At 40.5% G+C, this 27,802-nt stretch overlaps 1 protein-coding gene across 1 annotated transcript; it reads right to left on the bottom strand.

The window, feature by feature from the left end:
- Positions 1-1,969: 1,969 nt before the first annotated feature.
- DYNLT5 (dynein light chain Tctex-type family member 5) lies at positions 1,970-25,941 on the bottom strand. The gene is made up of 5 exons (XM_070403364.1): positions 25,859-25,941; positions 24,194-24,315; positions 12,813-12,904; positions 5,237-5,361; positions 1,970-4,373 (listed from the first exon to the last, which is right to left on the bottom strand). Exons 2-5 carry the CDS (start codon positions 24,307-24,309, stop codon positions 4,170-4,172), a joined length of 537 nt encoding a protein of 178 aa, XP_070259465.1. The 5' UTR covers positions 24,310-24,315; positions 25,859-25,941; the 3' UTR covers positions 1,970-4,169.
- Between the last annotated feature and the right edge of the window lie 1,861 nt (positions 25,942-27,802).

The following is a 27,802-nucleotide window of genomic DNA, read 5'->3' as shown; positions in this document are numbered from 1 at the left end:
TGGTTTTGAACTCTATATCCAGTCGTTTGCTTTCCTCCATTTCTGTCATTTGTGTCCTGTTTCTTTGTCTTTGCATTTTTTATGCTTCCTGTGTTGGTAGAGTGGCTTTGTGTGCTAGGTGTCCTATAGGGCCCAGTGGCTCAGCCTCCCCAGTTACCTGAGGTGGACACTCTTGGTGCACCCCTTTGTGAGCTTTGTGCACAGTCTTGTTGTAGTTAAGTCTTGATTGTTGTAGGTATCACTGAGAGGAATTGACCTCCTGGCCTATTGGCTGTGAGAATCAGCTGTGTCTACAGTGGGAGAACTTCTATGCTGAAGACACCCTTATGGGGCAAGACTTGCTTCAATGGGGCTTTGGTGCTCACTGAGTCTGCCCCCTGAGTGTGACCCTTATGGATCTAAGGAGTTGTAATCTGGATGGTCCCACTCTGACCACTGGGTACACTGGCTCTTGGATCTAAGGAGGTGCTAATTTAGCCTCTGCCTGAGGCTACCCAGCAGGAGCTATGAAGAGTTATGCAGATTCCCCTTCCTTGTTTGGGGTTTGGAGGTGCCCAGATGAGGCCCAGCTGTGAAGCAATGCAAGTTGCTGTGGGGCCTTGGGCCTTCTCTTGGAAGTTCTGGGTCTGTCTGGCCCAGCTGCAGTTTGTTAGGTAATTTTCAAATTGCAAAGGGCCAGGGCATTCATATGCAAAAGCCTCTGCTGCAGCTTGGGTGGGGTGGGGTCTCAGGGGAACAACAGGGCGGAGCAAGCAGCTGTGGCTGATCCTCAGCCCTGCCCTAAGGGGCCCCGAGTCTCAGTGTCCCGGTAATTGCTGCAAGCACCTTTGAGAGAAAGCCGCCCTTGAGTTCCGAGTTCTGCCCGCTGCCAGACAGTCCAGTTTCTCCCCGTATGAGTCTAGGTCCCCAGAGACTCACCCGGAACTGGAGTTCAGAGCAGTCGGGGGCTTGTGGCTCCCTCCCGATTCAAAAAGGCAGCCGCATCCTGAGTCGCCAGCCCTTGCTGCATGGGCTCGAGCCTCCGTACCTCTGCACTCCACCTCCGCAGGTCCTCTGAGTCTCAATGTGCTTTTCTCTTTCCTTCTAGTTGTAGAATTTCCACTCAGCCCGCCTTCCTGTAGTTCTGAATGATGTCCGTTTTGTCTTTTAGTTGTATTTTTGAATTTGTTGTGGGAGGCAGCAATTTCCTGTGTTTACTTATGCCGCCACCTTGGTTTCTCCCTATAAACACTATTTTTTAACTAGGCTGGACTTTTTCCTGTACTCAGTCCTCCTCTGTCTGTTGAAATCTACTTCATGGTCTAGGTAAGTGCTACCTCCTTCATGAATCTTTTCCTGACTCCCTTATTACAATAAAGATATTCTGGAATTTTCTTATAAAGTCATATTCTAGCCTGAACTGTGGTCACTTGTGTACTCATCATCCCGATAGGATGCTGGTCCCTCGGGTTAAATGGTGTGATACTAGTGTCTTTGTGGTTGGTAGTTAGGTAGTATAGTGCCTTCCTATGATTCTTACTCAAAAAGTTCAGATGGACTGAATTTTATTGTTAGGTGCTGTCAGGATGTGTGGTCCATGTATTCAAGATGTTGTCAATGTAGTAAGGGAAACAAAACTATTGTTCAAAAAGCAGCTAGAGGATAATCAGGAGCTCCACTGTGAGGGTGATGAGAGGAGAATTGGAGGAAAATAATGGATGGAGAAGGATTTAGAGAAAAGGTGAGACTTGCGTTTAATGCTGAAAAGTGAAGAAAGTTGCTGTAAGTGGAAGGGAAAGGCATAAGCAAAGGTAGAGATGGGTGTGGTGGAAGGATGGCACTTTAGGGATAACTATTGAGAAGGAAAAGTATCAGGGAAATTCGGGATGTTTCAGAGTAAAACCGTTCCCTCAAATTTACAGTGACATTTCTTTTTTAAAAAATGTTTAATTTTTAAATTGATATATAATTGACATAATATCATGTAAGTTTCAGGTGTATGACATGTTGATTTGACACATTTATATATTGCAATGTGCTTACCACCATGGTGTTAGCTAACACATCCATCAAAATTTCCTACCACAAGGCTTTTTCTGATAACCAGCATTCTTCCCAGTTAGTCACAAGTAGTGAGTTTTTACTATATTTTTATATGACTAGATAATTGCTAAAATTCATCATTGATGACCTGAATTACATACAGTAAATGGCAATATACTGGCAAACTGCTTCCTTTTTGCTTTTTATCAGGCATCACGGTTGTTGTTTATTTTTTTAAAATTGATTTCAGAGAAGAAGGGAGAGGGAGAGAGAAATAGAAACATCAATGATGAGAGAGAATCATTTATTGGCTGCTGCCTGCCTGCCCCACACCGGAGATGGAACCCGCAACCTGGGCACGTGCCCCAACCGGGAATCGAACCATGACCTCCTGGTTCAGAGGTCGACACTCAACCACTGAGCCATGCCGGCCGGGCACATAATGTTTTAAGGTTTGATTCCTAACACAGCCTGGGACAGATGGTAAGAAAATCTCATGGATGAAATTTTAGAACTACAAAAAAAAAAAAAAAAAAGAAGCCATTTTTATAATGGACTTTCTACATACTAAATAATTTCCTTCATTCTTATTTAGTCATGCAAAATTGCTCTATGATTGTTCCTGCTATTGTTCCAACAGGAGAGATGTTCTCAAATGCGTAATGAAAATATGAAGCTAATTTACTTACTGTTTTTATGATATAATCCAGATTCAAAACTGGTCTATGGAGATTGACAAATATTGGTTGTGATAAATTATTACACAGACATTTTCCCTCCAAGGCACTAACAGAAAAAATAACAAAAATCGACTAGCTCATTTTGAAAAGCTACCTCCAAAGCCAGAGAAGGCAAGAGATTTTAAAAGTAAATGTGTTTTGGGTGAAAAATGAGACATCGATACATTTTAAAACTATAAAGAACTGACTGTTTTCCCATTTGTTAAATTCTTTTTGGTATGAATTACACATCATTTTTTCCTTAGGATTATCGTGTTGCTAATTTTCTCCATATGTGTACAATTTGTCTTTGACCTTTAACTAATGTCCTCTGGGCAGTCCACTTACCATCCAAGAACAATGCCACAGCATCATTTTACACGCTGAAAGCTCCATAAAAACAAATGATCCATGGTACAAACTACATTAACCAGCAGAATAAGAAGCTATTTCAGCCCTATAAATTTTAGTGCCATCCATTGAAAACCACACTGGGTCACTTCTAAATTCATAAGAACAAAATAGTAAATACACATGCCTTATGTGTTAGCCTGCCAGCGATATATTTTGTGGGAAAGTTTGTTAGCTTAGGAAAACCTACTCAAAGGCACAGCGAGCAGTGTATACTTAAAAGCAGCGTCTCTTTCGAATACATGATTTTATGTATTACAAATACATTTACTATTAAGCATCATGCATATTTAATATCACAACGATTACTTCAGTGCCTGAAAAAGGCTTTATTCACTTTATGGTTTCCATTATTGAAGAGCCAACATTGAGTTCTCCCACAACTCTGTGAAGTGCAGGCAGCCCACAAGAGCTTCTAGTTTTATCTAGCAGTCCCGCGGGACTACGATAATTGTTATGAAATCATTAATTCTACCTCAGCAGTTTCAACTGTCAGGTACATGTAACAATAATTGCAGTTAATGAATGCTGCTCAATTTATTAAGTAGAAAATGAAAGCCAGTATTCTTTTATATGCAACACTGAGACACATTAACATTAGTCATTTGTGTACACCATGTTGAATATCCTACTGTCATTTATTGGTCAGGGTATGTAGCCATATATATTTTTTTAAAAACTTCTCTTCCTTAAAAAACAATGCAGAAAATTCCAGCTCTTTAATTGAAGAGTAATTAAAATAATTAGTACCAAAAGCAATATTTAATAAGACTCTATGTCTATGAAAAAAATCCAGCAGAACCAAGACGTAGTTCCTTCTTGAGATAAACAAGATTCTTTCTTGTGCCACCCTCCCCGCCCCCAACCTTTAAAAGAGTATAAAAAATTCCCAAATCTTCCAGTTGTTTGAAGTATCAATATTTCCTTCTCAAACCTTTCGTCAGTAAAACTTTTGTGTACTTAGATACAGCCTATTTCTTGATTTAAAAGAAATAATACTAGATTTCCTATTTTCAGTCACTCAAAGTAAACGGCATAGACATTTGCAAGAGCAAAGAGTGAAGAGTTTCTGAAAACATAAGATGCAAAGGTATCACTTTTAGGATTCCAGAGGCATCTACTCCCAATAAGTATGCTCTGGCCATGCCGAGGTCCAATGTGAACAATCACAATCAGCTTGTACCGTGGGATCATCAAGTCCTTGACCTGGGCTTTAATCACCTAGAATTTAAAAGGAAAAAATACAAAAAATGGTTCTCACTTAGCCACACTGAAACTTGAGTATTGCCCTTTGTCATAAATATAATGGATTTAATTTAAGAAAATAGCATGATCCATTGTAGATTCTGTCACTAATTGTTGTAGAGCCATAACTATGATTTGCTTCAAGCACTGTCCTCATGAGAAAGGACATTTAGGGACAAAGTGACAGCACCAGCAATAAATGTACATTTTTCTCAGGCACATAAAAAAACTGTAATCCAGAAAACAGAATTTAATAGAGTTATTATATTCTTTGGAAAATTTATGTTAAGATGGCTTCCCTTCAAAGAATGTTGGCATTAGAGTTACACCATTTTGTTCATGTCTAATGAAGAGACCATAGGTCTGGAGTCTCCTGCAATATGACTAATCATAAATGCTCATTAAAGACTTTGTTATAAAAGAACAAACAGAGGAAATCTGATAGAGTGCCAGCACTGCAGTCGATAAAAATAGAAATGAATGTGCTTAAATGAATTTAAAGGCCACAGTGTCTGTGTTTGATGGCCATCAAAGCTGCCTTGGGGAAGAGAAATGATCATTAAAATTTTTATCTTTCACAATAATTTAAAAAAATAAATGGGGCAGTTTTATACATTTTTTAAAATGAAATACATGCAAATGATGCACGTAATGATTGTTTTAGACAAAGGCTCTCACACAGAGATAGAATATGATCTAATAAATATTTTAATAAAATAAAATATAAATAAGCATTTGTACTGCTACTGCAAATTAATTGCCTTCTTCAAAAAGTAGGGGGTTGTACTCTCTGCAAATATTCTAGTTACAGTTAACTCTTTAGGCAAATCACACATTACCTCAGAAATTGTTTTAGCCATCTGTCTACAGAGCTCTGGGTCATACTGTTCTTCTTGTAGGTAGGTAGTTAACACATCTTTCAGAATATGATTGACGGTAACCACGGGAAAATGCTTGGTAGGACCTGAAAATACGACAAAATTTCTTCCTAAGAAGTCATTTTATTTATTTGTTTATATGTATGTATGTATGTATGTATGTATTGCTTTTAAGAACAGTTTATTGACTTTTTAGAGACAGAGGAAAGGAGAAGAGAGAAATATCAATATGAGAGCTTAACATCTATCAGCCGTCTCCTGCACTCCCCCTACTGGTGATCTAGCCAGCAACCTGGGCATGTGGCCTGACCACAATTGAACCGGCAACCATTGGGTGCATGGAAGGATGCCCAACCAACTGAGCCACACTGGCCTGGGCTAAGAAGTCATTTTATATCATACCCGCCCTCCTCACAGGCTAATTAAGAGTACAGAACCATGGAGAGACATTTAATCTTCTGTGTGGCCTTCATTAAAGAAAAAATGGTAGTCTTAGGTTTCCTGTTAAGTTCTCTGGCAGAGAATAAGACAGTAGACTCATCCATTTGCCAGACAACCTAACGAGTGTGTTCAACCATCGAGGTTTGACACTGAAAAATATCCCCATTCCCAGTTCCCACTATTAATGACCTACGTCCAAGTCTCAACACAACACCTCTCTCCTGCTTCTGTCTACCTACCACACGGCAACTGGATGGGTCGTTCTAAATCCAAGATTTTTTTTTTTTTGCTGTTTACTATGTTCTCAGGGCCATTCTGTTTTTAAACCTCTATTGTTGAAAGTGTTACATATGTCCCCTTCCACCTCCCCATTGACCTCTCCCAACCCATATGAATTCATTGGTTAATCTCTTCCCCTCCCCCATCCCCTCCCCTTCCCTCTGAGGTTTGACAGTTTGCTAGATGTTTCTATGTCTCTAGGTCTTAAGTCCCAGATCTTACCATGATATTTCCCTTAACAAGGTCTAACATTCAGCTCCCACCCCACCTGTAGCCTCTTCCTCCAACATCACAGGCTCTTCACGATCCTGCTCCACCTCATGGACTTCATCTGTCTTATAAAGCTGCTTGTACATTGTCTCTTGCTCTCTCTCTCTCTCTCTCACGCTCTCTCTCTAGAACATCCTTTCCCATCATGTTCATCGAGAAATATCCACTAATGTGTTTCAAGGCCAGTTCAAAAGTCTTCTCCAGGTAGCCTTCTTGCTCTCTTCCGATAAAAACCATCCCTCCCTTCCCTGCACTCCCAATGCACTGGGCCCCCACCACTATCTTGGCTCCTAATCTACCTAACAGCTAAGGCACACCTGCCGTTCTCCCCAGTGAAATGAGAAGGTCAGCCAGAGTTTTATCCTCTTCAGAGTTGAATACAATGCTAATGGCATAAGAAATATTTAATTTATGATTTCTGAAATAAGACAGAATCAAACATTTAGAGCTAATAATCATGGTACAGATCATGGCTACTTTTACTGAGCATTTTCTACATGTCAGGCACTATGGTAAGAATGTCATATCTGTTACCTTATATAAACTTCCAGTAATCTCTGGCGTGAATCTTACTGTTATCTCCCTCTCACAGATGTGAAACGGAAGTTTAAATGCATTGTGTACGTTGCCCGGAATCACACAGTGGCAGAGCTGGGAGGAGCTCATATTCTTAAACACAGTTAGTCCATGTTCAGATAAGGAGCTTCAGATGGGTCTTCTTTACCTGGCTCTCCAGGAATCTTGCCTGTACCTCCTGGGAGTATTAACCTCATTGTCTTTCTGTCACTGTACAATGTGTACCATGTGCCCAGGGCCTGGGGTACAGGAGCTTGATCATTATTTGCTGAATTGATATGGATAAATGGATGAGATGAAGAATTATATCCAATTCTATTTGAATATTCATCAGTACATTTTCAGAGTTTATTTTTAATGACTGTATCGGTCAGGGCCCAAGGGAACACACAACACACTAAAGTTAAGACAATTCCAGGAGGACTTAATAAAGAGACTCCTTTGAGAGGTCTGAGCAGGATGTAGGAAATCTCAAGGAAACTGCCCCTAGGTTAGTGAAAGTGAAGGTGTTACTCTCATCCTATCCCCGGCTTGAGGGATATGAGAAAGGAACTCTTCCTAGATCCTAGAAGAGGCACGTGGAGCAGGCTCCCTGGAGAGCAGTTATGTCCTTCTGTTGATGGATACAAACAGCCTGAGATGAACCCACAGGCAGAGTGGAGGGAAAAATACCCAGCTCACAGCCCTTCCATCCTGCGGCTTCCGACGGAACTTTCCCATTGGCTGAACTGAACCAGAAGGTTACAGCCCATGCTTGTAGCAGAGTTAGGTCAGCCTCCTGAGGCTCAATAAATAGTATTTTCATTTTGATGATTGTATAGGAATTGTTCAATTAAATTTATATTCGTGTGGGAAATGCATCTGAACATGTAAAACAGGGATACCTGATACAATGAGTATGATAATTAACCCCAATAGCCAGCAGGAATCTCTGTTCTACAAGACAGAGATAAGCAGTTATAAACCTGTGAAAGGTTGGTCTCGGTTACTCCTGCTTTATGGGTCTGTAGACAAGCTCCTGGTACCATAGACCTCAGTGTCCCTTTCTGTGGATCTTTTCGAATTCTACTCAAGTATTCTAGTGAAATGAGGCTAAATTTGAGGTTGATTTTCCCCTTTCTATTTGAGAAAATTAAAAATGAACTGCCAGCTTTACATCCTTTAGATCCATACCTCTCTCTTTCTCACTCCCTCTTACGAAGCACTCATATCACACATACCTTACGTTTGACCTACATCACCCACATGACACTTAATTTAGTCATGTGCTAGGACAGTGATGGCGAACCTTTTGAGCTCGGCGTGTCAGCATTTTGAAAAACCCTAACTTAACTCTGGTGCCGTGTCACATATAGAAATTTTTTGATATTTGCAACCATAGTAAAACAAAGACTTATATTTTTGATATTTATTTTATGTATTTAAATGCCATTTAACAAAGAAAAATCAAACAAAAAAATGAGTTCCCGTGTCACCTCTGACACGTGTGTCATAGGTTCGCCATCACTGTGCTATGATGACCCTATGCATGGCTCCCTTCAGAAAGTAGTAAACTCCTTCGGTGCGGAAGCCTGTCTGCCTAGTACACCTCCCTGCCTTTGGGGACAGCGTCTCCCTTTCCAGGAAATGGTCCTCTTCCTACGCTGACCACGTGGTTCTTTAGGATCTCCCAGGGCCTCCTTTGAGCCCAAGGCCAGGTCATGGTTGACTGGCCCAGAGGAAACACTTGCCCCAAGCCAGGCCAATTGGAGTCCTTTCCTGGAATTTTCAGTTCAAACTTGATGGGGAGTAGGAGAGGATCAGGCTCTTTCTGTGGCGAAGTTATGCCGTGTGATCCTAAGGAGCTGCTGGGGGCCAGTTTCTCACAGTGGGAAGGAACCCAGACACGGGGAGAGGAGGAGCTCACACAGTTTGGTGCTAGAGAGACAGACGTCTGGGGGCAGTTGGGCCTGTTTCCAGTAGCTCCTGTTGGCCAGATGGACCGATGTCTTTTCTGCACTTTGGTTACTTTTTTAAAAAATCTCATTAACCAGATTCTATTGTGAAATAGAATGAGCTTTTCTCACTCCTTTGTGACGTCCCCCCTCTACAGCCACAGCCATCATTGCCTTGCTCAGGCGGGGATGCTGAGATGCAAAGGGAAAGCGATTGTCAGTATTCAGCTGTTGACTTTCAAAATCAGCTCCCCGAAGCTACTTTCAGAGTCAACCGATGTGAATGCCAAAGCTATTTCTTTTTTTCTTTTCTTTCTTTTTTTTTTTTTTTGAGAGAATTTTTTTTCTTTAGGGGGGAAACATTTTTTTTAGAAATAAAAAAATCAAGGACCTGAAGAAGGTCTGATGGATAAAAAACAAAGAAAAAAGGGAAAACTTGTCCATAAAAATAGATAAGAGAGAATAGATAAAAATTTAGTCATTTAATATATGTGTCTCAATTTCCCCAAACTGAGATAATAATAATGACCAAATATTGTTTTTGTTAGGGTTAAATGAATTGAACTTTTTAAAGTGCTTACAACAGTGCCTGCCACACACACACTCATTAGATATATGTTGTTGTTGCTACCTCATTCTGTGGAAGGAAAGGGAGTGCTGGTGCTGAGAAGGCAGCGAGATCAGTGAGGGTGTCAGTAGGGAAGGAGGGAGGCCTCCACGGGGTGGGGTGAAGTCTGAGCTGAGAGACTCATAGGCTGTCCAAGAACGCATCTGATGACAGGGCCTGATCTCCTCACGGAAGGTGAGCTCCAATGATGTCTCTCTCTCCCTCCATCTTAAAAGTCTACTTTCCTTTATGTTGGCTTCATTCTCACGCAGGCTGTCTCAATGTGGCAGCAAATATGGCCACCAATGAGTCTCGTCTGATTGCTGCTCAGTCAGTGTTTGTAAAGAATCAAGTACCTCTTTAATCATTGCTCCAAAAAGGACCGTGGAGAACTCATTCCATAATTAATAGGAAATTATATTGGATGTCATAGAAGGCTTTTCTTCTCTGTGATCCAAGGTAAAGTCTTAGAGGCAGTCATTTTGAGAAGCAATAACATAATGAATGGAGAAGCAATGTAAATACATTACTTCATTTAATTCTCATAGTATTCCTCTAATATGTGGACTATTATCCCTATTTATAGATGAAGAAACTGAGATTTGAGGATTCGAAATACCTTGCTTGAACACCATTTATTTAGGATTTGGCAAAACTAGTATTCAGATATATTGGATCCTATAGACTGTATTTTTTCTATATGCATGTTTCAGTAATGAATTAATGAGCAAATGTAAATGGTGTTTCATTACAAGAAACATAGACGTTTTACCATTCCCTTTTTTTTGTTTCATTAATTTACATTCATGTTTCACCTCACTCTTGGTGGCTGTAATTACTCAGATAAAGGGAGGACAAACATGTTAACCATTTAAGATATGTTTAGGTGATACAAATATTTTTTGATAGAATGTGAAATATTAAACACAATAATGCTGGCAATTGACTGATCTCCCACCCCACACTAATCTTGTCAGTATTGCCTTTTGTAGATATGAGAAAATCTTTGCCAAGGCCCACAGAGTACCTTTCATATGCAAAATAAATCCAGAAATAAATAGAAGTAGAAATATGTTTTTGATTTTTAATAAGATGGCTAGTTGAATGCTTAAAAAATTAATTGTCAAGCACAAAAGACTAATTATAGGAGATTAATTCACACGTTTTGTAAGAATATGTGGGAAATACTATACATATTAAGGTATTTGGAAAATTTCTTTTCTACCCTCTTTTTTTTAAAAAAATTAAATTTATTGGGGTGACGTAAATTTCAGGTGTGGATTTCTATGTTACAAGATCTGTATATTGCACTGTGTGCCCACCAACCAAAGTAAAATCATCTTTTATTACCATATATTAGCTACTTTTCTAACTTGGTTCAACATCCAGTACTTCTAAAGCTGATAAGACAATTTAGCCCATTTATTTGAAGAAATAGTCATGAAAATAATATATCCCAGGAAGAAGAAACACAGGGCTTCATATTTCAACTCCTTTATCTTGTTGAAATTGGACTCAAACCCTTTCAGTATGCAGAACCCCAAATCATAGGCACAGAATGGCAAAGATCTTTTAGCTACTAGTGGGTGAAGACCTAACCCAAACTTAGCTTGCCTCGCTAAAAAGCCCAAGAGTACTTTGGACTTAGGATTCAAATGATGACGTTGGGATAAAATTCTCTCTTGATTTTAGGCTTCATGTGAGGGCAGGAGAGCAAAAGCTGCCATAGCCCCTACATTCTTTCAGGTTTCAGGGCCCGATCTGCTTCTTCAACAGCCAAACATTTTTCTGAATTGAATATCAAGGCTTTGATTGATTTGACCAATCGGAGGGTCTATGCCACCCCAGAATAAGTCACTAGTTCATCTGTGAGGTTAGGATCAGCTTCACCAGAACGTTAGGGACCCAAAGTAGTAATGATGACTCCCCCCCAAAACTGGGTAAGGTTCTGAGAAGAAGTATAAAAGTGCATTGGATGGCAGGAATATTCGTTGTCTACCACAGCATTATGAAAATACCAGTAGACTGACTAATTATGGAGCCTTGTAATCCACGTAGTCTTGGGGATTACTGTAGAAACCCGGCTCCAAGGCTTAATGGGATGCACGGATGGTCTGTAATTTTCACAAGGTTAACTGGCACAGATGGAACTGCTCCAGCCCATGGGGTCTTTCTTTGGTCACTGGTAAGTCTCTGCGGAATTTCTCTACAGCAGTAATTATATATGGATTCAGATAATAGTGGGCAGGCACACACTGAGAGAAAACAAGTAGGCCTATAAGGAAACATGAATGGGAAAAGATATTCACTGTGGACTCCACTGGGAGTTTAGGGGCAGGTGCAAAGATCTTTGTTTTCAAAGATCTAAAACCTCAGTGTGAAGGGATAAACATCTCTGTCAACAGGGGACCCAGAATCATTTGCCTTTGCCTTCAAGGCTTTTTTCTCCACCTATCAACAGCATTGGTTGGTTTTGTTAGATAAAACTTTAATGCATAGCTCTTTTATTTCATATTTTATATATACACTTCATTTCAAGTAGATATAAAATAACTCCACAAGATAATCCCCCCAAGTACTCAATGGACTTCTTACTTCAGTAAGACACAATATTCATCAGTGCTGCCCAGTGAACTGCTTGGTGTTCAGCAACCACTGATAAAGAAAAGTGGACCCTCCAGAAGGGTACGTAAGCGGTTCCGCATGAGCACAAGCAGACTCCCAGATGGGGTGAAGGGATCAAGTCCTGACCTGTCTCCACACAGGTGACCCTTCAAAATTCCAGATTTCTTTAAGATGAGCCTCCCCCAATCCCATTCCTCTCCATTGCCCCAGTCCTACCTCTTCCCATGGAGGGGAGGGGAGCTGATCAGGACTCATGCAGCCTTAATCAGCTGTGAATCATGGGGGGTTGAGGAGCCTGCTAGCCTCAGCCCCTGAGGGTGAGGGGGAATTCCCTGAGATTCCTTGCTAGGGAAAGCTTGTCCCCATGTCTTGCCAAGTTGCCCTCTGTCCAGCTATCTACATGGAGCCATACTTCTCTCCAGGGAGAAACCCTGCCCCCTCCCCCTCCCCCACATGAAGAACTGCAGCCTTTGTGGTGCAGAGATGGAGCTGTGGAGAACTCTTTGTAAGCAATTAAAGTTTGGGGTGATGACACTAAGAAAAGAAAAGAAAAGAAAAGAAAAGAAAAGAAAAGAAAAGAAAAGAAAAGAAAAGAAAAAAGAAAAGGAAGAAAAGAGAAGAGAAAAGAAGAGGAAAGAAGAGGAAAGAAGAAGAAAGAAATTACAGCAGCATCAAATCACTCAGTTAAGATCCCTTATGTTGTACTACCATTGAAGATAATGCCGGGTTAGCAAATAGTAGTTTAAGTAAATATCACTCACAAAATTAGAAGTTTAACATAGAAGAGAGCGATAAAATAACACACCCAGCTGATAGGTGTTTTCCATCTGAACTGTAAGGCGAGAGGCAACATCATGCTGGCTAGGTTCATCCATATACGACACAGTACTCACACAGCTGGAAGCAAAGAAGAAAACAAATGTCAGTAGTTATTACAACAATAACAACAAAGCACAATGTTGCTTTCAGCAAAAATATCACACAGGTAAAATTTTCTCTTAAAAGTTTAAGCAAGTGCCAGGTAAATATCCTGGTGACATATTTAAAGCCGAAAACATTTGAGAGATGGAAACTTTAAGGCATAAGAGGTTACTTGTGATTGTGATTGAATGCAATAGTGATTGAAGCCCAGTGCCATGCCCAGGCATCTGATTATTAAGAAAGTGTTCGGCCCTGACCTGTTCGGCTCAGTGGATAGAGCGTCGGCCTGCGGACTCAGGGGTCCCGGGTTCGATTCTGGTCGGGGGCATGTACCTTGGTTGCGGGCACATCCCCAGTGGGGGGTGTGCAGGAGGCAGCTGATCGATGTTTCTCTCTCATCGATGTTTCTAACTCTCTATGCCTCTCCCCTCCTCTCTGTAAAAAATCAATAAAAATATTTTAAAAAAAGAGAAAGTGCTCGTGGTTGTTCTGTCTATGGGGTTGCCACTCGCATCACCACCACAGGTGCAAAGGCTCTCCTCCAAGTGGACAAAGCTCACAACAGGGGCTGGGGACCATACAGAAAACTTAACACGTTGGGAAATAACTCTATATATATACATAGGGGGTTATAAAGAATACACAATTGTAGGTACCTCACAAATCCCTTTAGTAGAAAAAAAAGAAAAGCGAAAAACTCATCTACATGGTAAGAGAAACCACAATTCACCCAAACGATTGTAAATCAATAAGCATCAATCACCCTTTTCAACGTTCAGAAAGGGTTTAGGCTTGGTTACCAAGGCAATGTAAGCTCCTCCAGGTGCTGAACAGGAGACCCAATCCGGAGGAGCCCCTAATGTCCCCCAGGCACTACTTAATTCAACTAAAGTCAGGGGAAATCCAACTGCCACTAATGGCAGCCTCAGAGTGTCTGCCCCAATTCTCTCCACCTGTGAGAATGGAGGTTAGCCAGATGTCATTTCAAAGGAGATTATATGATAGTGTGTGTGTGTGTGTGTGTGTGTGTGTGTGTGTTTTCAGAGTGACCACTTTGATAAGCAGGCTGTGTTTTTGCTTTCAATAAAAAAGAGATATTTGTCCTTAATCGTTGGAATTTTTTTTCGTTCACGAGGATTTTAAAATACTTAGTTCTCAGCTATTTGGAATTAGTGAGCTTCTTGCAAAGTGATATTTTAAGAAAATTATGGGTAATCTATTTTATAATCCTTTAATACAATACAATTTACACAATCAATTAAGGTTTACCAGGAAGGTGATGCAAGAAATTACGGCTGCTTTTTCACGACGGCTTTCTGGATTAGTGATTTAGTCCCTATTCTTGTAACACCTGCTGTCCTCAATTTGTTGCTCCCTTTGAAGTAGCACGCAACCTGCTTGGCTATGTGGGCTGCAGGTGTTGTGGGCAGTACTGCAGAAGACAGCTTCTGCTTAACGTTGCATAAGCCCCTTGATTCTAAGATAAGTCAGCCTGTCCCAATATAATAAATGCTACTTCTAACTTTGCAAAACATTTCCTATAATGATCTTATCTTACCTTCACAATGCTCTTTTAAGTAAGTAAAAAAGTCATTATTCTACCCGGTTCAGAGACACAGGGAAAAATGCTAAAGGCTTACTTTCCACACATAGGAAAGGCAGAGGTATTTCAAATATCCTATACCCCTCAGTGACAAAATCTCACATATGATTGTATCTGACAGAATGAAAAAAGGGGTAATGACTACCTGAAAGATTAGTTACTGCCATTAACACTTACACAAACATAAGAAGGTATAATAAAATCCCTATTTCTTTTCTACTGAATACCATACTAAACACTCATAGAAAGGGGATAGAGTTGGTACAAAACTCAGATTTGCAAAAGTTAGACGTCTAAGACAAGAAAGCAAATAAGGATTTTGACAAACAGTCCTCATTATTGTTTGCAATCGCCATGTTACTTACAAATTGATAGTCAGCGCAGTTTAATATTTTCAGTACGAAATGGGTATCACAGGGAGCCTAGAAACCCCACTGGCTGAAGACTATGTGCAAATAGGAAGTTTTGCAGTGACTTTTCTGATTAATGAAGATGATTTTGTTAGAGGCACCTCTCACCGTCACCAGAGAGGTGTTACGGGACAGCCCTCTGAGTCACTGGCAGAGGGCTGTCCCCAACCTCGATCCTTGTCTTCTCATACAAATGAATTTATAGGAGAGACCTTGACTGCCTTGTGAAAAGCCAATTTATCAAAGCAATTAAAGCATGCACCTTCATTGAAAAAACAAAGCAAGTAAGCAGACCTATACATCTGGCTTATGAAGAGCATACGGGCTCCCAGCTAATCTGAAGAGCATGTTGGTTGGGTGAGGGTCTGAGGCAGTATATACCCTCTTGTCTATAGGTTTCAAAATTCCTCTGCTGAATATTTTGGTATAGATTAAGTCTCAAAGTTTGTTTTGTTTTTTTTTTTTACTTTGTTGTGACCTTCCCAGAATTCATGAGAAGCACCTGCCAACTTTATCTTGCCAAGCCTTGAGACTGCTGGCTTCTCTGCTTAGGGCAGTGATGGCGAACCTATGACACACGTGTCAGAGGTGACATGCGAACTCATTTTTTTGGTTGATTTTTCTTTGTTAAATGGCATTTGAATATATAAAATAAATATCAGAAGTATAAATCTTTGTTTTACTATGGTTGCAAATATCAAAAAATTTCTATATGTGACACGGCACCAGCGTTAAGTTAGGGTTGTTCAAAATGCTGACATGCTCAAAAGGTTCGCCATCACTGGCTTAGGGAGTAAAACTTCCCCTTCTTATTTTTCCTTTCCCCCCTTTCTCTCCCCCTTTCTGTATTCTTTCATTAGGGAGGTTTTTAACCATTTGCTCTCAAGTGTCTTGTTAGTTACAAGCTGGCTGCAAATTGCCCACACTCTTTGGCTTTGTTTTAACTTTCCTATCTCAGTTTCCCTATTTCTCCTGCCCCGGAATCTTGTAACAGTTTCATTCAGTGCCTTTTTATTCCCACAGTAATCATATGTATGATCATTGCATAGTCATTGTAAAAAGTTCAAAGCGTAGAAAAGTATAAAGAACAAAGTAAAATTACCCAAAAAAGTACTAACCACACTGGTTATCTAACCATTGTTAACATTAAAAGAAATATTTTCAGATTGATTTTACATATGTGATTACATGATCAATGCTGAGTTGTTTTTTCCCTTCTCAGAAACGTATCATGAATAATTTTCTATGTCAATGAGTAGTAATCTACATGAATATTTTAAACACCAAGAGTATTTAACATGTGATCATACTACATTTTATTTAACTGTTTATTCTTTAAGTCACTGAGATTGTTTCCATTATTCTAATATTATAAAGAAAATTATAATGATCATAGTGGCAGGGACTGCCCTTTGCTTTCCAATGTTGTTCTTTCTTCCTTGGTCACAGAACCTTAAATTTGTAGGAATGTTTCTCTCTAAATTAAAGACAAATTTTTGAACTTCTTTGGTGCCATGTGGCTTGTGACATAAGTGAAAACTTTGGATGGAAATTCTGAAAGAGTTTTCTTAAAAGAACTAATTCAACCAAGAGGAGCCAGTGTGTGCCCTCCTTGATGACTGGCATATGGGTCTGATGGCGAGAGTTCAGCAGCTATCTTGGGTCTTGAGATGATCTTATGGATTATGGATCAGAAAAAAGAACGTCTAGATCCCTGAACTGCTCCCCTCCATACTACTTATGTGAGAGAAAAATGTATTTTGGTTTTGTTTAAGCCACTGTTTTAAAAATTACTATTATACAAATTAGAGCTGTAATTGATTCAAATTCTGATACAGAATTTGTTTCTTGGAATTGGGATGCTGCAAGTAAAAGAGCACAAAACTTAGAGTTAGTTTTGTAAAGGAGACAGGGCTTTGGGGAGTGAGGTTTCAGATATTTTGCTGGAAATCCGGCATCCCGGATCATGCAGAGGGAAAATATTTAATTAGTCTATCAATTTCTGTACCTTGGATGGCTGACCATTTATAAACCAAGACTATAACTGCATGTACAATTAGAGGGAAATTATACTTAAAATCTTTATGGTTTTTTTGGAACTGAAACCTGATAGTTCCAATACTAGAATGAGATGAGTTGAAGGGAGAGAGAAGAATAAGTTGAACAGAAAAAATAGAAAAAAGAAGGTATTTCTTGAAAAAAGACAAAATATAAAAATGCTTGTAATCTGAGCAACTGACATTAAACTAGAATATGAACTCAGTAAATTTTTAGAAGTAAAAGAAATCCTATATTTGAAAGTTGGGAATTACCAATATTAATTCAGAATGTTGACTTACACAAATATATATTTTTCTTTTTATTTATTTATTTATTTATTCATTCATTTTTAAAGAGAGAAAGGGTGAGAGAGAGAGAGAAAGAGAGAGAGAGAAGAAACATCAATTTGTTGTTCCACTTATTTATGCATTCATTGGTTGATTCTTGTATAGCCCTGACTGGGGGTTGAACCTACAACCTTGGCATGTTGGGAAAACACTCTAATCAACTGAGCTATCTGGCCAGGAACATACATGTTTTCTATTGATAAACAGCTTTACTCAAGCCCTTGGAAAATTTTATAGATAAAAATGTGAGATGTTTGAAGAGAAAACTTATTTTAATTACTAGTTCTACATACACAGCACAATACATTTATTGAGTATATGTCACACCATTTCAAGTGGATGAATTTTAGTTGTCTATGACCAGACTTTCCCTAGTGTATCATACTAACTCTTCTAGAGTCATTGCAAAGGGAATGCTATAGTTGATTTTGTTATTTATTTTTAAATTAAAAATTCTTTTATTGTTGAAAGTATTACATATATCCCCTTTTTCTCCCACTGGTCCCTTCTAACCCTCCTCCCCAGGCCTTCACCAGCCTGACAATATGGTGATTTTTTTTAAAAATAAGAACTTATTTTAATTTTATTTTTTTAAATATATTTTATTGATTTTTATTTTTTTACAGAGAGGAAGGAAGAGGGATAGAATTAGAACATCGATGAGAGAGAAACATCAATCAGCTGCCTCCTGCACACCCACTACTGGGGGTGTGCCTGCAACCAAGGTACATGCTCTTGACCAGAATCAAACCTGAGACCTTTCAGTCCGCAGGCCGACGCTCTATCCACTGAGCCAGACCGGTTAGGGTGTGATTTTGTTTTTTAAATGTAAAAAATGTTCTTGCTGTTTATGTTTATCATCAGCTTCTTGGCATTAATGGAGAAAAAATTTCAATTGGCAAAATATATACAAGGCAGATGTGAAGTTTTAGAAAGAAAGGCAGATTACTGGTAAATCTTGTGTAAACTGGTGAAAACACTGAACAAATCAACTAACATTCTAGAGAGAAGAGTAACAATTTGTAATCCAATGCAAATTTCAGTTAATACTTGGAATCACATGTACTGTTGCTAAGGGCAGACTTGAAATTAACCTGGATGCAGAAATAGCTGCATAAAATTGGCCCACAGTAACAAAGTCACCCTTCAATATTGTACTTGAGACCCTGGAAACTTCCCATGCTAACTAACCCAGCAGCCTGTGTTCTGTTTACACAGAAAAGGGGCAAAAGATAAAAATAAACAGCTAAGGAGTTGGAATATATTTATTCTTCCATGAAATTCAGTTTTACTGAAAACATCTTACAAATTTACTTGCTGACCATTCCTTGAATTACACAGAATAAGTGCAAGGCATGTCTTATTGTTTTGGCTGTTAGAGATAGAAACAATTGTTTCAATTAAATCTCACTAGCCACACATACCATGTAATTTTCATTGAGGAGTCATTCCCAGACATTTCACTGCCATTATTACTTAGATAGTTTGAAACTGCAGTAAGAGATAATATTTGAATGCACAGGCAGCCTTAAAGCCATTAATTTAGTAGATTAAGAAGGTCAGAATATCATCTCTTCTGTTACCATGAGATACCTGGAAATACCATATTTTGAAATCATGCGCTGCCTCCTAGTGGGGACATTTCAGAGCGCACAGAGAAAAAGAAGACTCCAGGGTATACATTTGCACTTCCCACCCCCTTCATCTTTCAACAAATATGCCCTGCCCAGAATGCACGGGCAAAGTGGGAAGTTCTTGCAGTACAAAGGAAGTCCCTGTGCTTGAGAAGGAAGATGTAGAAAACAAGATAAAATATGCATCGTTATGCCCTTACCTGAGAACTTCCTACCTCAAAGCTTCTATGGATAATTTTATGCATGGTATGTTTACAGCAAAAGCATACCTACTCTTCCCCTGCCAGGAGAAGGTATAAGTTGCTTGATAAGGTAATTTCGTTTTATGGCCATTTAATTTATAGCAAGTTTGCTGGATTTTTATGTAGTTTTAAGATAGGTTTGTGCTATTATGCTACCAGTGTGTTCCAGTGAAGAGCTGTGGGATCCATACTCAAAGTTCTCATAGCACGACATCACTGCAATTTTGGTTTGAGGCAAAAGAGAGACTCTCATCACCAACGTTAGGCCTGGCCTACTAGTTGAACTAGTGGACTCAGAGATAATAAGCCTGGATATCATGTCACATGATCCCAGGAAAGTAACCTAACCTCGGGTTTCAATTTCCATTTTAAGAACGTGAGAGTGGCACATCTGTTCAAATACTGTTTGAGGCTGCCAAAGGCTGAGCTTCCAACAAGAAAGATGCCATTGTAAATACCTGCTCTTACCCATGGGTGAGAATCAAGGTTCTGGTGAATGAAGAGCTCGTTAATGCAAGTCACACATAGGTAGCCAATTTTCAGGAAATGAGAATACTTGACCATAAACAAAAGCCCATTTTGCCACTTCCTAATTCTGTAGCTTTGGAGGCTCAGCTTCTTGAAGCATCTGTTTCTTCATTTGTCAACTGGAGATGACAATAGCATCTATCTTATAGAGCAGGGGTTGGCAAACATTTCTGTAAAATTCCATACAGCAATTTTTTTTTTGGCTTTGTGGGACCTATTTCCATTGCAACTACTCAACTCTGTAGTTCTAGTGGGGAAGCAGCCAGAGGCAATACATACATAAAAAGTTATGGATATGTTCCAATGAAAAATTATTTGTGAAAACTGAAATTTTGGTTTCTTATAGTTTTCACATGACAAAAATATTACTCTCCTTTTGATTTTTTTTAAACCATGTAATAACCATACTTAACTAGGGCCATACAAAAACAGGTAGCAGGTTGAACTTGGCCCTTGGGCCATAGTTTGCCATTCTCTGTAATATACCTTCTATAAGACTTAAGTGAGGTTATAGTGAGGGCTCAACAAATGTCAGCTAGTATCACCCTTATTACTATTAATTGTTGAGGTGAAATACAAAGTATGAGGACAACTATGTATGTATGTATGTATGTATGTATGTATGTATAGAAATAAATGTGATGTGTTAACAGTTAGGATATTGAGATAGTAAAATCCAGCTTAAAAAGTTTCTTTTTTAAAAAAGAAAGCATAAAATCACATTAGAATTAAATATAATTTAAATAAAAACACACAACCCTAAAAACTGTTAACAATAATTATATTGAATATAAATTCTATTGATTTTTTTTTTTTAAGAGAGAGTGGAAGAGAGCGGGAAAGACAGAGAGAAATATGGATGCGAGAGAAACACATCAATTGGTTGCAACTAAAGTACGTGCGGGGAGAAGCCTGCAACCGAGGACGTGTCCTTGATTGGGATCAAGCCCAGGTCCCTTCCGTCCACAGGCCAATACTCTATCCACTGAGCCAAACTGGCTAGGGCTATGCATTCTATCATCCTTTCACAACTCAGAGGGCTCTTTGGGTATTCATTATGCCAGGGGATCAATGTTAGGCATTGGTTACCACTGTGTGAGACTGTAGACATAAAAACCAAGGCTGCAGGGTTAAATCTATGCAGACCTTATACCACACCTAAGAACCTGCTTTCCCAGTAGATCTACATTCTACTCTTCTTTGCCCGCCTTATCTGTGCGTTTATTGCCCCAATCTAAAGAGCGAGATAGACAAACAAACAAACAAACATGCCAAATACAGTACCATGTACAAGGGGGAAAGCAGCAGGAACAGAAAGGACGAGCGTCCAACACAATCTGGAAGTGGAAGTGGCTGTAGTTGGATTGTTAGAGAGAGCTTCCTGGAGAGATAGATGGAGATGGAGATAAATCCTGAAGGAGGAGGAGAAGGAAGCCAGAGTGTAAAAAGAATATTCCTGATAAGGGTGCCCTATGGGAAAGGAACGTAAGGCAATGGCTGGAGGCGAGACAGAGCACTGAGGGATGATAGACACGGGAGGTGAGTATGGCTGGAGCATAGTCGCTAGCAGGACAGTGGGGAAGATGGTGCTAGAGAAGTAGACAAAGGTCTGTAGACCCTATGTCAGTGACTTCCTTCTTGTGTGCCACAAGAATGTTTAAAATAAGCAATATCTGACTATTTACGCAGGGCACTGACCTCTTTTCCCCTAGATTGTCAAATAAAAAAATAACAGTTAACACAATAACCATCTGGTGTGAATGAATAAAAATTAAACCTATTTTTTTGGGTCAGATCAGCAAAAACATATTTTTTTTGGTGTGCTGACAAATTTAATAATTAGTTTATGTGTACATGAGATGAAAAAGGTTGAAAGTCACTGCCATATGCCATCCTCATGATTTAGGACTGTATCCTAGTCATTAAATCATCCCTTGACTTGTAAGTGGCAGTTATTTCACAGTAAAATGATAAAAATCATGTCCACCTAGTAGGAGTAATGCTGGGGAGCGGAAAAGAGATAGTGTGTTAGGTCCATAGTATACTTCAGGATATACTTTATACTACTGGAACTGATCTATTAAAATTGTTTTGAAATAATTTTCAGATGAAAGGTATATGCTTTTCCATAAAGCACTGCAATTTCAAAACAATGTCTGCATTTCATAGCCTCTAAGCCTTCAGAATTTTTCTACGAGCTGACAATGGATTTCATGAAGGAGAATCACCATGCAGTCTAGTCTAAGACAGGGATGAAGACAATGAAATTACGCAGGAGTTAGAGCTGGGGAGGTAGCCTCCTAAAGGGCTCTGCATTGCAAGGCTATGTGGCAGCTATTCATTTGCTCTTCAAGAAAAAGTGAAGATAGAGGATCATTCTGAATGTTTTGTTTGAGAGTTCAAATTCCTACTTCAACATATATCAAAATAATTATCACTTAAATGTATTTGTTAGTGAGAAATCGATTCTAATGTGTTGATAAAACTATTTTTGGATTTGTGTTGTTTTAGTTTGTGTTTATACTTCAATAAAAAAGAGTGATCTCTAATTCTTCAAATTTGACCATGTTCTGATTCTCTATGACTTTCTAATTTGCTTTGAAAGGAAAGAGGTAAATGAAGTATGTAAATAGGGATAATAGTTTAGTCTTTGGATGAGAGTTGTTTTTTTTTTTTATTAATCATGGGAACATGATTTATGTCAGATTATAATAAATATTTTCTTAAAAAATGAATTTAAGCTAACAATTATTTAAAAATACATAATTGAAAGAACTCTTATACATAAATATTGGAAATAGCAGCCCAAATGCCTAGGGTCAGAAGCAAAAGTTACAGAGGTTAATTATTCTCCCAGCTTTACTTCTGTCATGGTAAGATTGCAATTCCTTTGTATTTCTTATCTGTAAAAGAGAGACTGTGCTTGTAATCCACAAATATCCAGGGTTGGAAAGTGTAATTTTATTTATTTGTTTTTTAAATTAAATCTTTATTGTTGAAAGTATTATATATGTCTCCTTCCCCCCCCCCCCCATTGGTCCCTTCTAGCCCACCCTCACCCTACCCACCTACCCAGTGCCCCAGGCCTTCATCATCCTAATGTCTGTGTCCAAGGGTTATGCATATACGCATACAAGTTTGGAAAGTAGAATCCTATATAATAAAAGCCTAATATGCTAAGTGTCCATTCGTCCAGTCGGCCATTCAACCAATCAAAGCGGAATATGCTAATGATATGCTAAGGCTGCTCAACCGCTCACTATGATGTGCACTGACCACCAGGGGGCAGTCGACCAGTCACTATGATGTGCACTGACCACCAGGGGGCAGATGCTTTGACTGGTATAGGTTAGCTTGCTGCTGGGGTCTGGCAGATTGGGACTGAGTGAGATGGGCTGGATATGCCCTGGAGCCCTCCTGTGGTCCTTCCTTGGCTGGCCAACCTCCTGCATCCCTCCCTGGCCTCGGCCTGGCCTGCACCCTTTCACAATCCAGGCTGAGGGAGCGCCCCCACCCTCGAGTGCATGAATTTTGTTCACCGGACCTCTAGTTTTAAGTAAACGCATTGATACATTCTGAGAGTAGGAAGATTTGGTTTCAGAATTCTAATGTAAATCTATCCCAGTTCTTATGGTCTCTGTTCCACAGGACACACTAGCTCCTGTTTCTCAACCACAGGGATTAATTACTACACCACCTCCTTCAATTCTATGAGACTGTTAAGAAAGAAAGGCTGTCATATAAGTTAATTGACCTCTGCACTGAATAATTTGCTTTGTTTTCTACCCAATGGCAGTCAAATAGAAATGCCATGAAAATATAAAAAATTGATTTATCTTTTTAGGAGACCAAATGCAATATGCAGCAAGAGCCAAAACAATAAAAAGTACTTATTACCCTTTGACTCACTAATTCTACTTCTGGGAAGGAAGCAAACAGAGGCATTATACAGTAGAAAAGAAAAACAATGGAAACAAACTTAAAGTGACCAGAATTATAAACTGACAAAGTATTATACAGCCATTTATAAGGACACAAACAATGGTTGTGAAAATACATTATAAAATTTGTATAAAATAATGCTAAATACACTGTATATGTATATATTGATTGCAAAAGTGCTTAAACTATGAATTTATATAATATTGAAGATGGGCATTCACGAGGCATGTAGGAAGTATCTGGTCTACATTGTATATGGTGTTCTTTTGAGTAGATGATTTTTTGGGGTAGTCTTTGAAAACAGTAGAAAATGCTGCTGGGAACAACATATCACATATGTTTTCTCAGTTTCTTTCTCTTTCTTTTTAAAAAATATGCCTCCCAAAGATGACCTGAACCTTGTACTTGTCCATTTTCTCTCTTTTTACTTCCCAAAGGAAATGTTTTCTTTTCCCCTGATAAACATGAACCTGTTAATTCAGTAATTGAACTTAAGATATTAGACCTTCAGTTACTCACTCTTTGATGCGCCTATGATGTTCCTTCTGCCGGAACTCATGGCTACTTAGAGAAGACACACTCCCCCCTTTCTTCAAGGAATGAGCCATTCTGTCTTTAGCAATGTCTGCCATCATGATAACCTATGGAAGAAAACTTCTGTTAAAACAGCAGACGAAAGATCTGAAACCATTTTAGTCTCACTCAGATATTCATTCTAAATAAAGTACACAGATACTTTGTCTACCATTTTTGAACAGAGAAGTGGGGTTTCTTTAAGAGTGATTTTTAGTGTATATGTTACTCTGGTCAGTTTGACTGGACATATGATAATGCTGATAACTTTTATTTATGCAGTGGTATACTTACTCCACATGAGCAGATATTAAACTGCAGCACATTGCTTAACGACTGTTACTTTAAAACTTAAAATTAATTGTCTTCCCCAAAGGGTATTTTTCCCCCCAAGCAACCATGATCGGCTTTGTAAAAAACAAACAGAACTTAACTTTTAACTCAGTAATTTATTGGAACACCTACCCCCTCACAAATGCTTGTTTAAACGCTGGTAGTAGGAACGGACTTCCCGGAACTTAGACGATAACTCTACTGCCCTACTGCCTATATACCAGTTTAGATATTCATTTAAATTACTTTATACTCTGTAAACCTGAGAGCCCTAGCAAGGAGACACTGTGCCAGACACTAACACTGGCAGTTGAGTGGCTGGGCCGACAAGAACATCATCTCAAACCAGTGTATCAGAGTCAGGACAGAGACAAAACGCACCGAAGGGCACACAAATATGGCAGAGGTGTACTGTGTGTTGGGAAGAGAGGCGGCGGTGTATATGTGTGTGTGATTGTGTGCCTGTGTATGAGGGTGCATCCATGAGTGTGAGCATCTTTGTGTAGGTACCTGTGAGTGTTTCTCTCTGTGGGCATGTGTCTGTGTGTGAGCTCGAGTCCTCGTGAGTGTGTGAGGCTGCATCAGTGAGAGTGTCTGTGTACATGAATGTAAGCATGTGCCTGTGTGCATCTGTGTGTACATATGTGTGAATGAGTGATTTTCAGGGTGTACCTGAGTGGCTTTGTGAGTGTGTGTGAACCTTTGTGTGTAACGCGTCTACGTACGGAATGTATGTGTGAGTTGAGTGCGAGCATCTGTGTGTGCACATGTCTGTGGAGTGTCCATGTGTGTAGACAGGGCTCACTGAGACTGATGAAGTGGCGCATTCAGGTTTCCATCCAAAGGGACACAGACCTGCATCTGCTCACCTGTTTCCCACGCTGCCCAGAAGGCTCCAGTTGGAACCTGAAGGTCAGGGGGCTTGGGACTGGAGTGGGGAGCGGGGGAGGGGGACGGAGGGGGAGCTCCAGGCCGGGCGCAGGAAGACTGCTCAGGACTGGCCAGCTGTGCACTGGGCATCACCCGAAAGCCCAGATGCGCAGGTGGGCAGGTGACCAAAGACCAGAACCCACGTCCAGTTCCCAAATTTGGGGCCACTTTTTCTTATTTGTTTGGGGGAAGAGGAGCAAGGCGTCAGAGAGGTCGTGGCCCAGGCAGGCTATTTCTCACCACAGGGCCTCCTTCCTGGGTTCCTGCAGCGCAGGACCTTGCGGTCGGTCAGCGTTTAGTCCTCTGGTCCCCGCCCGCCCGGGTGCACCGCGCAGAGCGCGCACTTACCTACCCAGGGCCTCCCAGACCTCAGGCTCGTCCACGCGGTGAGGCTCCCTCCTCCCAACCTCCGTCTGCCTGCAGCCTCCCTCCACTCCCCCTGGACTCTGCGGCTTGTCTCCCGGGTGACCTCCTCCAAACAGAGCCCTCCGCCCGCCCGCCCTGGGGCGACAGAGTAGCTGCGTGGCCCCCTGAGCCGCCCTAAGGGCATCAAGGGTCCCTCCTCCCTGCCCGAGGCGCCGCCCAAGCCCGGCTGCTCCCTGCAGCGGCTGCTCCCTGGAGGGGAACCGGGTCATGCTATTCGGAGGAGGACATCTGAAACTCCAGATGCAGCCCCAGGAGTCCTCATCCAGGTCCTCTGCCGATATGATATGTCCGCGGCAGGAGTGGGAGCTGCGGAGCTCCCCAGGACCGGGAATCCGAGACCAAAGAGAAAGTCAAGCAACCCCTTCCCTCACCCAGGCTCCTGCCGCCGCTCTGCACCGCCCGCTTGCAAGGCGCAGCTGGCTGAGGATAGGGGGGCTGAGCTTACATTTACCAGGTCCTGGCAGTTTTAGCTTTATTGCTTTATTTAGGATTCCCAACAGCTGTGTCAAAAGGCTTGCCCTTCCTTTACAGATGCAGAAAATTGAGATTCTCAGTTACTAAACGGCGTGCCCGGGCCCCATGAGACTCATGGGCTTATACACCACTCTTCCCAGCTCCTGAAAGTGTAAGCAACTTTGAAATGGAGGTGGTTTGGGCCTGAGGACCCACCTGGCGTAACTCATAGACCCTTTCTCCTTAATAACGATCCTCTTCCTAACCCCAGAACCCCCTCCTCAACCCAAAGCAAACAAGAGCGAACTCTTAGGGGATCCTCACCTAGCGGGCAATCATGGGGGCACAAATAGGGCCATGCTTCTAAGCACCTCCTGGCACATGCTGAGTGCGCAGTGCAGCTGGTATCAGCTGACAACAGCAATGCGCTGAGATAACAGGAGAGCCCCGAGGGCTATGGCAGTGTTTGAGAAAGAACATGAAAGTGTTCTGGCTCATTTCAGTCCCTATTCACATAAGAACAGGAAAGGATTGCTTACTGACTATCTACTGGGCACTAGATAAGAAGGTTTAGGGGACTGATGAATATTATCTCATTTACTCTGTTCAATGCCCCTATGATAAAGTGGTATTAGTAACTCCGTTTTTTAAAAAGTTTTTTTTTAATTAAAAAATTTTTAGAGAGGGAAGAAGGGGGGGGCGGGGGAAGAGAGAGAAACGTGGATTTGTTGTTCCACTTATTTATGCATTCATTAATTGGTTGCTCCTTGTATGTGCCCCGATTGGGGAGCCAATCCGCTGCGGCGGCGGGGGTGGGGCGGGGTGCAGGGGGAGCAGTGCTGTGCTCTAACCGGCTGAGCTACCTGGACAGGGCTCCATTTTTTTTTTTTTTAAGGAAATGAAGAATCGTTGATTAACATGCTCAAGTCTATTGTTAAATTATAGAGCTGGGCCTTGTCCCCCTCCAAGGCCCTTGCGCCGTGTCAGACGTTTTTCTCACCGTGCCCAACCTAAACCTGCCATCAAGTTTTCCCAAAACGTGAGCAAAATTTTAAGAGGCTGGTAATAAAAGAGGTTCACAGCTGAATGTATTTTTATGGTTTTTATTTTTCAGGAAAAAGAAACCCCACATTTAAACATTCACTCAGATATTCCATCTTGTTCTCACATATAATTAAACTCTGTTCTGAAATGGGAACCTGACTTGCCGTCATGTGCAGGATCAATAACTGCATATTCAGGATTGGTGAAATGGGTGATTGGGAAAATTATGAAGGAAAAAAACATTTGTAAAAATCATTATTTACAAAAAATGATGTCCTTACCTTTTCTAACTTATAAGGCAAGTAACGTTAAAATATTCTCATGCTGATCTTGAGTAAGTCAACACGGCACCTTCATGTCGCCGTTGCT

Source organism: Myotis yumanensis, unplaced genomic scaffold, assembly GCF_028538775.1.
Source record: "Myotis yumanensis isolate MYYU_CA2020_CCGP unplaced genomic scaffold, mMyoYum1.0.hap1 SCAF_2, whole genome shotgun sequence".
Lineage (NCBI taxonomy): Eukaryota > Metazoa > Chordata > Mammalia > Chiroptera > Vespertilionidae > Myotis > Myotis yumanensis.
This window is presented reverse-complemented; position numbering and strand designations above follow the sequence as displayed.

Excerpts from the sequence above, each read along its gene's own strand:
- DYNLT5 (XM_070403364.1), bottom strand. The coding sequence starts at position 24,309 with ATGATGGCAGACATTGCTAAAGACAGAATGGCTCATTCCTTGAAGAAA. Across the intron at positions 5,362-12,812 it reads GGAAAACACCTATCAGCTGG|GTCCTACCAAGCATTTTCCC; the intron begins GTGTGTTATTTT and ends TCGTATTTTCAG. Across the intron at positions 4,374-5,236 it reads TGGCTAAAACAATTTCTGAG|GTGATTAAAGCCCAGGTCAA; the intron begins GTAATGTGTGAT and ends TTTAAATTCTAG.